This window comes from Corvus moneduloides, chromosome 4 (assembly GCF_009650955.1).
Source record: "Corvus moneduloides isolate bCorMon1 chromosome 4, bCorMon1.pri, whole genome shotgun sequence".
NCBI classification, from domain to species: Eukaryota; Metazoa; Chordata; class Aves; order Passeriformes; family Corvidae; genus Corvus; species Corvus moneduloides.
In genome coordinates, this window is record NC_045479.1 from 4,264,748 (window position 1) to 4,282,519 (window position 17,772).

General features: G+C 42.0%; 1 protein-coding gene across 4 annotated transcripts in view; it reads left to right on the plus strand.

Annotated features, from left to right (window-relative positions):
- RERG (RAS like estrogen regulated growth inhibitor) overlaps positions 1-14,529 on the plus strand; it is a 96,577-nt gene extending 82,048 nt beyond the window's left edge. For all 4 annotated transcript variants that reach the window (XM_032106369.1, XM_032106368.1, XM_032106367.1 and 1 more), the window contains exons 4-5: positions 10,313-10,386; positions 11,464-14,529. In XM_032106369.1, the coding sequence (XP_031962260.1) occupies positions 10,313-10,386; positions 11,464-11,871 (482 nt within the window). In that variant the 3' untranslated portion in view covers positions 11,872-14,529. The remainder of the gene's footprint in view (positions 1-10,312; positions 10,387-11,463) is intronic.
- The last annotated feature ends 3,243 nt before the right edge of the window (positions 14,530-17,772 follow it).

Below are 17,772 nucleotides of genomic sequence, written 5' to 3' on the forward strand. Positions count from 1 at the left end.
TCCTCAAGGTAGATTCCTACCTGGCATTATCAAGGTGAATGGGTTTCCACATCCATCTTCATTTACAGTAAATTGTAGCTATCTCACATTTTCAACAGAATTAGACAGAAGAGTTCTATGTAGAAATGGGCTGGAACTGCACATTTTTAAAAATACAAGCAGTTGTATTCTAAAATATCAAATACATGAAGAATTCAGCATTAAACTAGTCTTCTTTAGCTCATTAAATATGTACTGAGAAAGGGGATTGGGTTCCCACATGTATTCCACCAAAATTCATTAATGTTTACATGTTCTTAAATAGAACACAACTTTAAAAACATCTAAGCAAGCTCCATGTGATGTTAGAAGGCCTCAAAATGTTTGTCCTGGTTAGGGCACCACTTAAGCCACACTCTTATCATGAATGTGGGACTCCTGCAGACCTCAGTGGCCCCAGGGCTTGACACTATAATTTTCAAGGCTGCTGGGAATAGCTGCTCTCCCCAGTCCCAGCAAACTGCAGTAAGAGTCTGCATCTCAGCAATTCCAACTAGGAGCTACTGGCAGTGCCCAGAATTTAGGGTGCCTTCACCTCAGCTCAGAGTTGGAGAGATGTTGTGGTTCACTGTGATATTTAATTGATTTTAAAATTGGAGATGCTGAATCAGAGTAATCAAGGGAACTGCTAAAAGGCAAAAAAAAAAGAGGAGGAAGCTTGAAGAGCCATCACAGCAGTAGGCAGACAGAGGGCCTGCAGAGTACTTCAAGCATAGCAGCAAATTTCCTACCTCCATAAGCCATGAGATGCAGGGAGAATCTCCTGGATCAAATGATGAAAGAAGAAAATTCATCATTGCTACGGTTGAGTGCTTTTAAAAGTAATTTCACAGCATTTCTCTGAGAACACATTTGTTGTTCCACCAAAACGGGAACAATTTGCAAGAAAAAATGGGGGTATTATGAACTCTGTTTTGTCATTTGTTCTGGATTAACATTTTTATATATAGTTGGGAGAATCAGGGGGTTCTTGAGGCTCAAGGACTAAACCATCAGTTTTTGCTATGTCGGAAAAAGCCCCAAACAACTAAAACTCCTGGTGAATGCAGGAGATAGGCTCCTCTGTTCTTTTCTTGTTCCTGTACCTGGTTTGTTACCTGCAATCTCTCTGCCTCTGTGTCTCACCTACAAAATCCTTCATCTTACAGAAGGACTGTAAATCCTTTGAGTATCTGATAGTCAGATTTAAGACATGTATCAAAGGCACACAGAAACAGCAAGCAAAGACTGGATTTGAAACAAAAATCTACTTATAACTTATCAGCAGACAAGGAGATAATTTCTCACAGTGCCCCTAGATTCTTTCTCTGGCTGTTCACACACTTCATACAACTTTGCTGATCCTCTGAAAAGAAAACTCTCTCTGAACATGTAATCAGTAGAACAGGGCATGACAGGCTGGCCTGTGTGTGAAGGCAGAGAGAGACAGAGAGCCAAGGGGTTTATTTAATTCAAACAGGATAGAGAGAAGACTTTTCACTACTTTAAAGGAGTAGAGGTAACCGTAAGAAATAGGGGTCTTCAGAAAAATTAGAATTTTGCCAGGCCTACTAGATTAGTAGTGACATTTTTGAAGAGTGTTTCTTCCGACTATATCCCAATTTCTTTACAGGTTTTTGTTCACTCTTTTTTCTCCTGGGAGAATTAAAAACTTGAACAGTGTCTATAAAGTCCTATCCAATGCAACACACAGGCAGGCCATAAGAGACCCTCAAACATGGGTAAAATGTGTAGGTGTCAGGAAAGCAAGAAAGATATGAGATAAAATTATACAAGTTGCTTGAAGGAAGGAGACAGAAACCTCTCTTAGAGCCCTGAATTCTCCCACAGAAGAAAACTGAATCTCCTACAGACAAGCTCAAGACTTGCAAATTTCACCACTGTGGCAAGAACAGCAGAAACAAATTTGTGAAGGTATTTACACTGGCAAGAAGGCTTTTCCCACTGGAAAACGTCTTGCAAGGATGATTATTTTTACCTTAGAAGGGTAGTTTTGCTTACATCTGTAGCTGGGGGGTTCTGTTAGCAAAATAGTATCATTCAGGAATCACAAGGAGAGTTTGCAGATCCCATACATGATGTAAATAATATGGCAGGACTAGCAAGTAATGCTGGCCTGAGTTTGTTTTCTGCACTGGATAAATACAGGTCTGTATGAACAACATTAACAACAGAGCAAAGCAGAAGTATATCCAAACCAGCTTTCATCAAAATGGTTGAGACCCAGAAACAGCTTAGCTGTGGGAATCAAGACCTCACTTGGAGCATTTAGTATTATTTATTATATATAATTCATCCTAGCAAGAGAAGATGCAAGAACCATCTTTTTGAGATAGCTTTGTGCCATTGAAGCCATGATAAAGAGCTCCAGTCCAAATACAGTTCTGTAGGATTGTCTTTGCTGTCTGATTTATTCAGCTAACACATTGTCTGGACAGCTGGAATACCATCTGAATACAAACTCCTGATCCCTGGGATTGCCTTCCCTGCTGCGGATCCCAAGTTAAAGAAACACATCTTTGTGTGTTGGATTTCCAGTTTTCTTGTGGCTTACTCAGCAAGTTTATCTTAACACTCCTGAAGGTTTAACTGCCTGTCTCTAGCACGAAAATCCTACAGCAGCACAGCTGAGAGAGAAACTGCCCAGACAGCAAACAGAGCTTTTAACAGAGCAGCCCATAGTAAAATAAGTGTCTATAAATCATTAACTGATGGCCTCTTCAGCCCTTGGGTGTAAAGGTTGACAGCACTAGAAGCTAGGCAGCCTCCCCTCCCAGCCCTCTCCTCTTCCTGCTGCACAACAGGATAGTGCAGTCTGCACAGTGCTCATGATGAAAAAGAACCATTTTCTATAAGCAGAAAAAGAGGAGAGGGTTCTACCATCATCTTGCAGAACTTTGCCTCCTGCATATTTCGTCTGAACAGCCGTGTTGACAACTGCAGCTTATCCAAGCACAGGCTGGGAATAACACATGTGGTCCTGAGTGGGCCCTCAGCCACAGTGAGGTGTGATGGTAAGCAACCTTTTGGGGCTGGGAGGAATGGCTGCCAGCCTGTGCTTCAGAGACTACCGTGACAAATGTGTAGACACTTCATAAATCACTGGGAAGCAGCCTTATTCTCCAGCCAGACTCCAGCTATTCATATCCTCAATTTTTATTGACAAAATTACTCATTCCTTTGCCTCGGTGCTTAAGGGATTCAGTCCTCAGCAGTCTAGGTTGTGCCTTCCTATGCTTCATCCCATGTTTATATTTCTCCTACATCAAAACAGTAGAAACATTATTTAACTTGATATACATTTAATATGTTGCATCATTTTTACCATGCTCTTCAGTGGGAGGAATTTATACTGAATCTATTACAGCAATGAGCCATGAAAGTATTCCCAAGTTCTCTGAGGTGTTTCTAAGGAAATGGACTCATATGGCCTTAAGCACCTTAAAACACCAACTCTGGCTTCTAAAATTCTCAACAAAGGCTTGAAATGATGAAATTGTAATTGAGAGCAGCAACAGAAGATGCTTTCAATAACATGGGAAGCAGTTATCTGAAAACGTGGTTTGTTTTCTTTCATATGAGTCTTGGGATGAAGATATTCCTGATCCCAGTAATAAAAACACTGCTTTTTTTACAGTAGCTCAACAGACAGCAAAACCCAGGAATGGCAGTGGCTGTTCTTGCTATAGCTACAGCTGCAAAATATTTTGCCCCTACTTTTGTTGCTCATCATATTCTGAAATGTTTTCCAGATGAGCAGAGTTTTCCAGTGCTTGCCTCTGCACCTTCAGGAGAAAAGGCTTTTGTTTTACTTGTTTTAGGGTGAGAAAAGTCTCACTGGTTAGTTCTCATTTATATTGTCAGAAATAAGGTGAAACTCAGCTTCACCAACAAAGACTTCTTGCTGCAATCAGACAAAAAGGCATAGCAAAATACGATTTATTTAGACTTAAATTTATCAGGGACGTAATTCCTACCAAGAACCAACATCCCTTCCAAGTGTTGGGGAGAAAATTAAATAAAAAAAAACAATCAAAAAAACCCCAAAAAAACCAGCAAACCAAAATAACCAACAACTGTTTAAACCTTTGAGCTTACTCCCTACTTGTTAGCACTGCTCTGGCTTTATTGGTTTGGTTTTAGCATGCTTTGGTGAATTCAGTTCCCAGGTACCTGCCCACGTTTTCTTTGCCTATCCCAGTAAAAGTTGAATGAAGACAGAACCTATAGGAAAGGAAAAGCAACACACCACTTCACTTCTCAAAAGAAACCCATTCTTCACATGCAGCAGAAAAATCATGTTTGCGTGCAGCAGAAGGCAACAAATAAAGACATTTTGTGTTATTTTTAGAGTCCTCTTCAAGAAAACTATTCTACAATTTCTGTTTGGAGGCCAAAATGTTGTTTATTGAAAATATCAACACATGAAGAAAAAATGTTTTTCTGTAGACTAGTTTTTAATCACTCTTGTGTTCTTCCTAATAAGAGGAAATTCTAAGGATGCAACAGATCCTCTCATGCCAAGATGAGAACTTTATAGTCTCGTGGGGCTATGCAAATACTAGCCATCTGTTACCTTCCCACTTTATTAGAAATAGGAAAACACGATAAAAACCAAACTGCTCACTAAGCCACAACCTAATCAAGCCTCCTTTCTCCTGGATTTGTTCTCCATACTTCACACTGCAGTTAGCTGGGTTTTTTGCATGTGTCCTTGTGCTCCACAGAGCATCCTTTTTTCCCCCATGAGTCCCCACAGCACCTGAAGCTGCTTCTAAGGTCACCTACGAATGGTCTCTGCCCATCTCCATGGACAACCGTGCACCCAGGCTTGTGCAGAGGTTCATGCCTGCTGATGGCCCAAGGGCTGCTCCACCCTGTGCCTTCTTAGGGGTGTGAATAGGGCTGCTATGCCTCACCCAGCCTCAATTTATGTAGAACAGAGACCTCTGAGAGCTTCACCTTGTACTGAAAAACAACTAAAAGCAGCTCAGCAAGCCAAGGCACACTCACTGCCTGCAGTGCCTCCCATGTGGCTCCTTTTGTGCTCAGCTTTAACCCGACTGGTTTGGGAACACCTGCAGCAACTCTGATTGCAGCAAACGTAGCCTTGGAGAGGGCAGCCAAAAATGAAGTTAGGAAAGAAACCTGTTTGCACATCACCTTGTGAATTCCAAAAGCAGCATTCACAGCATGTGAAGCAGGCTGGAGACTCTAGACTTGGGTTCAATATCTCTGCAAACAACTCTTCTTTCATACATGTTTGGGTTGAAATCTGCAGCTTGATGTTGAGTGTTTGTGTAGCATGGCCTTTGCCCATTAAGAGCACATGACACCTGTGATGAGTGTACAACCTCCTGGAACTTTCCCTTCCCTATTTCCTGACTCTTGGGGCTGCACATGTACAACACAACATTGAAGAGTCCAAGTCAAATTATCAGAGTCACAAAGTTGCCTTTCAGAAACTTCATTTTTACTATTTTTTCTTCTTTTACACATGATAATCATGATGCAATGACCATTCATGGCATGTTGTTTGATGGTATTATCAACACATAACCCAACTTTGCTCATTTGGGGGTCTGTGGTGTTAATGAAAAGAGAGACACGTGAGGTTATGCTGCATTAGCAGTAGAAACATGTTCTAAATACACAAAGGTGGTACTGTGCTTACCATAAAACCACAGGTGGTGGCAAAATAAAAACCCTCCTGCAAGGTAAATAACAGAGGGAACACGTAACAGCCAGATGCAAGCAAGAAAAATAAATTCCGCTGTGCTTTGAGGAGAGCTGGGGTTGAGGAAGGAAGAAGGCAGGAGAGACTTTCTGAGTCAGGAGGATCCATTCAGCTTACAGAGGCTTTGTAAAATGTGAAAAGTTCCTGAAGCAGCAAAGAAATGCAGAGGGGGACAGACTTCACAGAAGGAGAACAGCACCAGGGTTAGTAATAGAAATAGGGGTCTTTTTTCCTCCAGTGGGTTGTCAAAGTCACTGTTCTCAAATGTGATAGCCAGGTACACTCAGATGGGTGCCAAAGATTGCAGGAGTCTAAATGAGTAGTGAGGTAACAACAAAAACACCCCAAACAGAAAACAGGAACCTTTATTCTGTTAACAGAACTAATTATGGGGAGTTTTTGTCCTTTAGATGTACTGCTCCACTGCCATCCAAGAGGACTTTAACCATGACTTAAAAGTTCATGGCTATTAGCTGAAGTTTTTGGTCTGAAAACTCTGCTGCAGTCATTCCACAAAAGGTCTTTCTCCAGATCTCTTGCATTTCTTGGATCCATCTGGCTGAAAACCACCATGAGACCAAAGTTTCTTAGAGTGTTTTTATGTGTCCTTGTTTTATTAACCTTTCTTGATGAAAAAAAATCAACTGAAATTCTGTATAGAAAGAGAGTTTGTGTCCCTCTGTACCTAAAAGCAAACAAGAGACCAGGCTGTTCCTTAAATTTGGCTGTAAAATGTCGTTGCTCCATCTCAGCTGATTTACCTACTCCTAAATTCAAGAAACACCTCCATGCAAACACTTCATGCTAGAGCTGTGACATATCCCAATAGATATTGCCAGTTCAAAATAAACAGGTATTGAAAACAGCTTTTTACATCACTGCAACTATAACCCAAAAGCTAGAAATTAATTGCCAGATAATAGTTTTTCTCTACAAAATACAGTGTTCTGGAACAAATATATTCAGAAAAACAGGATAGTCCTGGACAAAACAAAGGTTTGAGAGATGACCAGCCAAGTCTTACAGGCCAAAGCTCTGTTAAAAATGCCACAATAAGCATAGTACAAGGATGTGATGTGATGTGATGTGGTCAAGCTGTGACTGATTATTTCATCCATGGACAGCCTCTGGATCACGGGCTTCAAAGTTTTCCCTACATAAGTAGGTTTTGTTCCTGTATTTTTTTTTTAATCATACTTCCAGAAGAATAGGGATATCTATAATATGCTTATCAACACCAAGAGCCCCCAGGGAAGCTGGTTTATTTTTTTTTCCCCTGCAAAATAATTTTTTCCATAATTTCTCAGCAGCTGTGGTCATTTGAAAGATTTACTCAGTTGCTATTAGTGAATTATTGTGGCTCAAAACCAAACCAGCTGCTACCATCTCCAACACGATCCTCAGGCCTTTTGACAACTCTAAATATATTTGACATAAACTTTAATTTTTCAAACAATGGAACTATGAGGACCAAGAGTGCTTTGCACAGCAGGAGTGCTGGGGGACTTCAGCTTTATGACCAGGAGCCACTCTGGAATCTGGCATCAGCCACGCTCATCATCAGCACCTTTGAGCCTCTTACTGGGAATATGACTGGAAGCACAGCACGCCCCCAGACCAGCAAGAACAGGTCAGATTTACTTATTTATATCGAAGCAGAGCAAATAAATCTATTTCCACAGCACTGCCAGCTTCAGACAAGCCACGGCTCAGTCTGCACAGCAGCTCCCTGACTCTGCTTTGAAGCTGGCAGGTTTGACACCAAGTTTGTGGTGAGCAAAACACAGCTCCATGGTGTTTGTTCCACCTGTGAGGGTTTAGCCACATAGCTATAGAGAGAATATATAGGCAGCACCTGGTGCAAATCACGATCTGAAGTGCAGGAAGTTGCCCAAAATCATCCTGAGAGCCACTGGTAGAGTGTTACACCTTGCTTTTTCTACTTAACTGTGATGACACAGGCTTAAGACTTTCACAGCCTGGATTCATGTGACCAATTTTAGACTTCCAAGCACTTTTAAGGTGCAGTTTGTTCCAGGAGAGAGCTCAGGTAAGCTATATTGCACCAGCACCTATTTTATTTCTTCAGCTCTAATAGGAGTCAGGGGCACTTAGCTGAGACACAGACACCTGTGTTGTCAGTGGTTTCAGTCAGGGGTCCAGCAGTTATCTCAAGCCCTGTAATTACTCTCTGGCTGCATGTCTAAAAAAAGAAGAAAGGAAAAAGGAAAAAAAAAGAAAGAAAAAAAAGGCAGTACCACAAGGAAAATGATACCAATAAATCCCAAAGCAAGGCCGTGTTTTTGTGAAGTACCATGGGATCAGTGTGAGCAGACTGGAACTCGCATCTTCAGGGCTCATAATTTACAAGACAACCAGATTCTTCAGATGTTTCCATTCCCTTGAAGGAGAAGCCATGTCTGTGATTACACCAAAAATGCTTTCAACGTCCAGCTGTTTTACACTCCTCATTAAAATTCACCCAGCTACCACACATTCCAAAGCACAGGAACAGACACACATTTACTAAGATTTATTTACACAAATCCGACCTAAATCGGTGCTACTCATCCAAGATCAGATTCCTTTCCAACATGAGCAGCCAAAGCAAGTTAAACTTGCAACATAAAGCGCCGCCAGAGTCCTATTTTGAGAAGTCAAGTATCAGTTAAGATTCATGCTGCTTTTGCACAGTGAGAAAAAGCCTATTCCTCAATATTTATTCTCCCATTTCATAGGGAAGATCTGTATGGCCTACCCCATCCTGCCTCCTAAGGAGGACATTTCACACATACCCTGCAGTCGTGGCTGGGTGAGCCACGTTTCTCAGCTTCTGTGGAAAAATTCTCAGCAGCCACTTGTCATGCAGGGCCAGATGGTTGAAGGCATATAAGCACTGCAAAGCCTTAGCAAGTAAGGAGCTAAAATCACATTGCTTACTCAGAGAGCTGTCTCTTCTCCACAGCACCCTCCCCCAAAGAAGCAAAGCAGAAGTTCCTAAATAACCTCGAGCTTGGAGTACTACACAGGGAATCCCAACCTAGCACTGAACGCTGAAATAACTCACTGAAGGTGCATCACTGCAGCTCTCACACTGAAGGAGTGTTTCCTGCTTTTTCTGCATTCCCTGAGGGAATTGCTGCACATAGGAGGGTGTGTGGAAGGGACAGATGAGACTCACCACCAAGAGACTTTGCTATACCTTACTTTGCTGTGTAGGTGTAGCCTCAAGATCACAAAGGGAGACTTCAACTCCTTCCACAGCCTGGAAATACTAACCAGAAGAGGTATTTACAGCCTTTCAGAAAACCCAGTCTTCATGGCCTGAAACCCTACAGCAAGATTGCTTGCCATCTGCCCAAGTAAATTGACCATTTGTCCTTATTAGAGACAGCTGGGCAATTACAGCAATTAAGGTGGCACAGGGAGGGAGTGGGACATTTTTGGTTTGGGAAGAGACTGTTTGCAGCGCTGACAGCATTGAAACCTTCCTGATGATGAAGAGGTACATCATGAAAACAGGCATTCACCAAACACGAGCCCTTCCAGAAGTTCAAGTCAAAGAAATGCGTTTCCTAAAAGATAGCCTTCTTTCCTATTGAAGAGATTTGTACCAAATGAAAGGCTTGTGTCTCTGACAATGCAAAGCATTCATAGTCACTGGCCAGACTTTTACAGCACACATATTTGCCTTTTGATATAGGACATCTGTGAGCTAGCAGCAGTAATAAATCTGAATGTTAGCACAGATAGTTGTCCATGTTTTAGGTCAAATGCTATCAAATTTAGCTTATCAGCTTATTAAGATAAAACAAGCTCCTTTGTCATTAGTTTTCTGATTAGTTGCCTGGTTCCAGAACCTGGGACTGTAAATAGGTTTATTTTTTCCTATGGCATAGTGTAAATGCTTAATGCCCACTGGTTATCCTTATAAATCATAAACAGGGAAATCACTGCTTGATCCCTTGCTAGAAGAGGGGAATGTGATGATTTCAGCATGTTTAAAACACACATTCCTAAAATACCTAACTGGTCTGTAATTTTTTCACAGTACAAGGCCTGAGCTTAGTGGTTAGGTTCCTTGATCTGCAACCATACTGGTTTTGATCACCAAGCTATGCAGTGACAGCCTGTTGAGCTGGATGCTTTGAGAGCTGTGGTATTGTCTTCCATAGGTAGCAGCCTTTCCTAGGAGGAAACATGAAAAATGGGATACAGCTCTGCAGAGCTCTCTGCCACAGCAAACTGTCCTTTGTTGGGTGCAGATTGCAGCATCCACCAGCCTTTTGCTGGTCTAACTCATGGGGAAGAAAAAGTTGTGCCCTGTGGAGAGAGGTAAAAGCGTTGCTGTTGTAAAAAAGAGGACTTGAGTGTGCTCCAGAATGGCTGGAAGAGCTCCAGCAAAGAAAATTTAGTCAAACTGTGTGTCACATCTCAGCTCTTGTGCTGGGAGATCTGTGAGGAAGATTAAAAGAAAAAAAGAGAGAGAAAATTGCGTTCTTTTAGTACGTTTCACAATATGTGTTCTTATTTTAGAGTCGACATACCGTCACCAAGCTACCATTGATGATGAAGTGGTTTCCATGGAGATACTAGACACAGCTGGTCAGGTGTGTGGGTGCATGTGCTGCTACCCAGTTCCTTGGCTCGGGTACGCAGCAGGGGAGGGGAGCGTGGTGGTGGCAGCAGTGCGCCGGGGCCAGGTGTGCTCTGCTCTGGGGACACAGATTTGCTTCTGGGCAGAACCCCCCCATCGTTCCCCCATGCTGGATCCACGCCCTTCTGCAAGGGATGCTGCTTAGAGTTTTCAAATACTGGGAGAACAAACAAGTCAAGGGGCTTACTCTGGTGATGCCTTAGGTTTTAACTTTCATATTTTTCAAATCATGCACTGCCTGGTGTGTAACTCTGGAGTTCTTTGGAGTTCACTTCTGCTCTCTCATGCCAGGTAGACACAACAAAGCCTCTCCAGGCCTGCTCTCCAAGGACACCCAGACCGTCCTAGGCCCAAAGTGTGTAAACCAACAGCTTCAGAAAGGGGGGCAAGCTTGGGGAAATGACATCATTAACTGAAGCTTTAATTGGAGAGTTAACCCTGATATACAAATGAACCAAACTTATCAAAGGGTGAAGAACTTGTGACTCAGGGTCCATCTTGGGGTCCATCTTGGCAGCAGCCTCTGGCTCCCCAGGGGTACTTTTGAAGGCCCTTCAAATAAATACCTACCTTTATTCCCTTATTCCTGTCTAGTCTGTTTTTTTAGGCGGCCACTTCAGGCATCACTGGGGGTAAAATTATTTTGTTGTCATGCCTTTGATTCAGGGCCGGCCCAGCAGCACGGCATTACTAGGCACAAAGTCACAATCCACTTCTACACAGTCAAGTGATGAGGCTTTACAACTTCAGTCAACGATTCTGACTAAAGTGAAGAGCAGATTTGTCATAGTCAGGTCTCCCTTCCTTTTAAAACAGGGCAGGTGCTCGCCCTGCACAGGCCTGTGCAGCTCATGGCAGTGGGTGCAGTAGATCTCCTGTGCCACGTGATGAGAAAGGTGATGTGTGCAAAGTATAAAGTAAAGCAGATGTACACAGCTTTGGAGGCTTTGGAGGACCAGCACCTCCCTGAAGGCCTGCCATCTTCTTTGTAAATCAAATTCCTAAGGCTGGTGTCTGTCTTTTCCAACAGGAGGATGCCATTCAGAAAGAAGGACACGTGCGATGGGGTGAGGGCTTCGTGCTGGTTTACGACATCACGGACAGAGGCAGCTTCGAGGAAATGCTGCCACTTAAGAACTTGTTGGATGAAGTTAAAAAGCCCAAAAATGTCACCCTGATCCTGGTGGGCAACAAAGCAGACTTGGATCACTCCAGGCAAGTCAGCACAGAGGAAGGTGAAAAGCTGGCCACAGAACTTGCCTGTGCTTTTTACGAGTGCTCTGCTTGCACAGGAGAGGGCAACATCATGGAGGCCTTCTATGAGCTCTGTCGGGAGGTGCGGCGCCGGAAGATGGTCCAGGGCAAGACTCGGAGACGAAGCTCCACCACCCATGTCAAGCAGGCCATTAATAAGATGCTTACCAAAATCAGCAGCTAAAAGAGCTGTCCTAAGCCAGAGAAGCATTTTAGAGCAGATTAGCTCAGAGTAGGGATGGGGCAAGCAGAGCACGTTTAATGAAAAATGGTCAAAGCTTTGCAATGAAAACAAAAAAAGACAAACACCTTCACTTTTTTGAGTAACACGGAGTTGTACTATTTTCCTGTTTTGAAATGCATTTAGCCACACTGTTTCTGACTAATGTGGGATAAAAAAACCCCAAAACACCAAGAAAAAAAAACCAAACACCAAATGAACTCCAAAGGACTAGACAATTGTGGGGATTGGCAACCAAGAGAGAATCTTCTGCTTCTGTGTGGCTAGCTCCAATCCCCTGCAAGTCAGTAGTGCCTAAACATCATTTCCAGCCAGATTGCTGCTCGGTAGCCATTGGAGAGTAAGATTCAGCCCTCTGAATCAACAGCCATCATCAACAGTCCACCAACAACCATCACAAGCGGTGTTGTCCGGGACTGAATACATGGAGAGGCTGCTGCGTTGTATCAGAAAGTTCACCTGACACCTTCACCAGCTCTAAGTTGGCTCATTGTGTGCTTTCGCTCCAAACTGTCCTTCCTTGTTATTTTTGTCAAGTCCATGGGTGTTGATGTTCTTAGCAAGGTATGCAAAAAATATAGGAAAGGTCTATTTCCTGGAGTGTTTAGCCAGCTAGACACACATTTCAAGAGAGCTGAAGTTCAGCTGCTCTTCCAGCTCCTCTGAAATGGCAGAATTCTCAAGAAATAATCAGCTAGTCCAGTGGCATTTCAGCGTTTCCCCCTCAAAGTGCAGTACTGTGCTTGGGGAAATGGGAGTATACGCGTTGGGAAATCAAACTGAAAAAAAAAGCCCAAAAAAACATATTACTATTGATTTAGCTGTGGGTAGTTTTTAGCTTTTGTTAATTTTTTGTTTTGGTCTTTTTTTCAATTCACGTAGTTCCTCTTAGTCTATCTTATAGTGAAGAAGAACTGAATCCTTGGGAAGGCAAGTATTTAAAGTCTAAGCCCAAATGTAAATCAGATCTGAATGGCCTCTACCATATCAAAAGACCATAATTTTCAGCTGTTTAAACTTCCAGATGCTGCTTGGAGCACTCTGGGGCTTAAAGCAGCACAGGTTTTTTGTGACTGTTACCCCGCACATTGACATGAAAGTGCATTTTATCAGATTTTGGTGCCTGGGATAAAAGGTGTCCAGTTTTTTCCTTCTCCCTGATCATCTCATTTAAGCCAGTTGCCAAGTTTTGCCTCCTGTCTTGTTGGTTTGTTAACTGCTAAAAGATGCATGAACCGAGATCGGAAGTTTTTCATTCAGATTGTGCTGGTCTCCCTCCAGTGGCGTTGAGTCCCTTTAGGCAGCTCAGACTGTCAACATGTAGAACCACAGCCAGCCACAGGGTCGGGATGACAAATTAGCAGTGTTCTTCTTTGAGGAACAGCCTCCTTGTAGCAACTACTTACAGCTTTATTCTCCACTGCTTTGTATTTCGTGTGGTTATTTGCCTCTGCAAGGAAGTAACTCCAAAAGACTATCAAATGCAAATTGCCACGGATGTAGGAAAGGGAGTAAATCTAGTTGGATAGCACTTTGTACAGTTAGAGGTAGCCATATAGGTGGTGGAACAGGCTGAAGAGGCAGGTATGTGTATCCCTGTGAACAGAGAAAATTTTCAAATTAGGACTTCTAGTGTAAGTATTCACTTAAAGATATTTTACCAAAGTACATTTTTTTAAACTTTCACTTTTAGCCAACCAGCAAAGAACATCACATTCAGATGTATATTTTATTTGTGCTGTTGTTTGTTTTCTCTGCTTCTGTATTCTAGATGGTAAAAAACTCATGTCACTCTCCTGGCATCAATGTCTATATTTTGGTCCTCATGTTCACGTGTGTTGCTGTACATCAGCTGGACACACTGCAATGGAAACTTCACCGTGTGCTTCTCAGCAGGGGGTTCTTGCAACAGGCCTCTGTGACACACTTGTTCCCATACTATTCATCATATTGTTGACTTTTAAAAAAAAAAAAAAAACAGAAAAAAATGGAGTTTTTGCCATTTTTAGTCCTGTTAGTAATGTAGAATCAATACAAGTGTAAAAGAGCGAGCTAGTGCCTGTTCACAAACCAGAATTGTTTAGCTGAGGGGCTGAACTTGCAAGCAATGTAGTTACATTAGGAGCCAGAGTGAGCATTTGCAAGCTGAAGCACTAAGGTTCTGTTATCTTTCAAATCAGTGCTGGTGCACTATATCTGAAGTAAACAAAATCCTTACCTGGAACCCCATGGCAACACAGCTGAGTCTTTACTTTGGTATGCTAAGCAATTGATTCATCCCTCTCAGAAAACTTCAACAGTTCTTTATCTGAAAAACCTTTCTTGGGGTTCATGTTGGAGCTGCATTTAAAATATAAAAAGGTTATAAATGAATGACAAGAGAAAATAATTAATCATATTCATGCTAGAAGAGTTGAAAGGAAGGGGAGGCTAAGTTATGACCCTCATACTTTCCAAAAGATTTCCAGCAAATTGTATCTTCTTCTATAACATCTGTATAGACAAATTATAAAATCCTGGTGAAAATAAAATGTTCCACTGTGCAAACATCCCTTGTTACATAAAGAACTTACAATAAAAATAGTAACATTCCTTTGCAAACACTGAATTTGGAAACTGCCAAACAAGATAAACACTTGGGCAAAAAGGAGGCCGCTATTTTGTGACCTTTCCTCCAAAACAAACACAAAGTTCTTCACTTAATTGCTCATTGATTTTTTTTTCCCCTAAGCCAGTTCTACTATGGTATATTATAATCTGTTCATACATAGTGTTAAATGCAACTTCATTTACTGTTGCTCACAATTTTGCAACGTATTACTGGCTATGTTATAAATCTGTCATATTTCCACAATGTGCAAATCGAGCCCAAAATTGCCCAAGCATTGAAAAGGCCAAGTGCAGCATGAGCCCACATTCAGCAGCCTTTCTGCAGCAGACATCAACAGGTTAAGTTCTGTTTCTCCTGCTGCTGGTTAAGTGTATGTATGTGACACTAACATTAAACTTCTCTCCTCTGCCCACTACCATTTCTGCAGAGAGAGGATGGGAAGGACAATAAACAAAAATGGGGAGGAAAGGTGAAAGGGATACTTGTTACCTGCAACAAGTTGAGTGTCATTTATGAAGTTTTTAAATATTTATCTTCAATTGATGAAGAGTTAGTCATGCCCGTGCTGCAAGACCTGGATCAGGACCCAAAACTTCCCTAGAACTTTGAGAATCTTTGTATCTGGGGGTTTGGTGCAACTACAGATGGAAGTGAGGATCAGCCACTGGGTTTGCACATGGATCCAGACAGGTTGTCCCCAACCTGGGGGTGGTTGGATCTGGCAGTTTGCTACAAGGCTAGTTGATTTTTATATATATAATGATCTGTATGCATTTTTACATTAAAAATATGAAAGCTTGTGCTTGTAGATAATATATAAGAAAAGAAAATAAAAAAGAAAAAGAAAAAATAGTGTTTTCTGTACTGAACTGTCACGTATTGATCTTCCATTAGATGTCTTCAGCATTCCTTCCAGCTATTAAGGGGCCAGTTCCAAAAGCACTGATTTGGTTTTTATCTGATCTTTATCTAAGGAACACAAACAGTGAATTTTACCGGAATAAGCACTGTAAAATTTGGATCATTTAATTTGAACTTATTTGGCTGTTAGTCGTGGAATAGAGAAGTCAGACAGCATCTACAGTGAGGCACAGCTCCAAATGTCCTTGCTAACTATTTCAGGGCTGCTGAAAAAGTTACAGGGTTATTAACTAACCTCAGTGAAACCCACCAAATGCTGTCCTGCCAACTAAATAACATGGATCTTGATCCCAGGCTTCTGAGGTGAAATCCTGGGCTAAGCAGTCTGGGAGATTTATGCTGGTGCTTTGGACAGAGGCAACTTTTCACCTGCTGCCAACTATGCACATGTTCCAAGGGTAATGCACTGTTAATCTGAAGAGAAGGTTCATAATATGTACTTTATGAAAGGAAAATTATATGAGTGGTAAACAATCATACAGAGCATGGGTATTAAGAGGAAGCTTCAGCACTGAAGAGGGGAGCTGGAATCTGTTCTTTTTCCCCCAAACCCAGGCCAACCAAGTAACCAAAGCATGGTGAGCAGTAGTGGGGGTATAAGAATGTCACATCTGGCAGAGCACTGCACGAAATCTGGGTGCAGAATCTATGCTGGGAAGTGAAACCCCACAACACCAGTCACTGCCTGCCTCTGGAGCACTACAAAGCAGCCTGGAGTTCTGTCAAGCTACACCGTAGCTTGCTCCAGTCAAAATAATGTCTCCTGCAAAGTAAGTAGCTGCAGTCATAAAGGCTGTGTATAAACAGTGTTCGGGGTTCCTTTTATCTTTCTCTTTAATGGCTCAATACATATGCATCTCTTAAGAAGAAAAGGAGAAAGAGGCTTTAATTAAAGGAGGCTTCTTGGCATTTTGATGTATCTGCCTTTATGTTCTTTGCAAAACTAAACCTGTAATGAAAACAGTGTCATTTTAGAAAGTCCAGAGTTAGGCATTTTATTTCCGCTACAGATGCCAGGCACTAATTACCTCAGGCTATGAAAATATAAAGCAGCAGCTTGTCCGGTGCTGTGCAAGGTTTCTAGGAGGTGATAATGATGGCTTGCATGAGGCCAGCCCAGCCTGGTTTCTGTGAGCACAGTTGCCCACGAGGAAGGCTGTTAATGCAGCTTGCAGCAGGAGGAGAGTGCCAAGAACCTGGGCCCCGACTCCGCTGACCCCGGCGGGGTTTGGCACGGGATGGGTCAAGCCCCTGCTCCACAGCCCTGGCAGCCAGCGTGTGGAGAAAACACTCCAATAGCCAATTTCTCTCATCCACTTGAAGGATTCTTCTCCATTTTTAGTATGAGGTAGACTGGCAGGAAACTGTGAGGTAAGTCCACACTACTGGCTGTTTCATAAACCCAAAAATTTGAGGGGAGTTTGGCCTTCTGCCTCTTTGGAATGATCTCTTCCATCTCCAGCTTGACTCCCCAAAGCAGCATTTGTCTTTTCCTGCTTCTATCATATTAAGTTGTTTTGAGTTTTGGTTGGTTGGTTGGGGTTTTTTTAAAATGGTACTTGTCACCTGACTCTGATACCCAGGGGTGTTTTATGGGCAAAGAGGCTGTATCACTTCTCAGAGGTCACTCTCACAAGGATGGAGTATTTGCAAATGCCTCTGGGTATAAATTATTAACACTGAACACAGCTGCTCTGAAGAGTTGGAAATATATTTTTTTCAATAAGGGAACGTCTTGCCATTGTAGTACAGACATCTGTGTCAAGTACCAGTCCTCAACCAGACTGAAATATTCTGCATCATGAGGAGCAGCCGTGGCCTGTCATGAAATATTAACACGCAGAATAATAAAAAAAATAATTGAAAACAATTTACAGGCAGACTTCCAATTATACCTCACAGAAAAAACCTACACATTCTTTCCTTTTAAATTTTATGTAGTATCAGGAATTTACAGAACCTCATTTCAAAACCCAGCAAGTTCTGGAGACTGAGAATGTATCAGTAATGTAAAAAATAAGAGTTTTTATCAAACTCCTCTGTCAGTACACATGATTTAACTCTCCACTCTATTTCCACTAGCCTAGTCAAAGCTGTCATTACTACAAGGAATATCAAGGAGACCCAGATAAAACTTCTGACATGAAAAAAATTCAAATAAAAAAAACCAATAAAGAACCCCAAAGGGACATAACCCAAATAAAAGTCGAATTCCCATTTTCCTGAAAAGCAATTGTAAGATTTCATGCAGCAGTGCTGGTGCACAGGTGATCTGACCGAACTAAGTAATCAGAAACAGTGGAATATTTTGA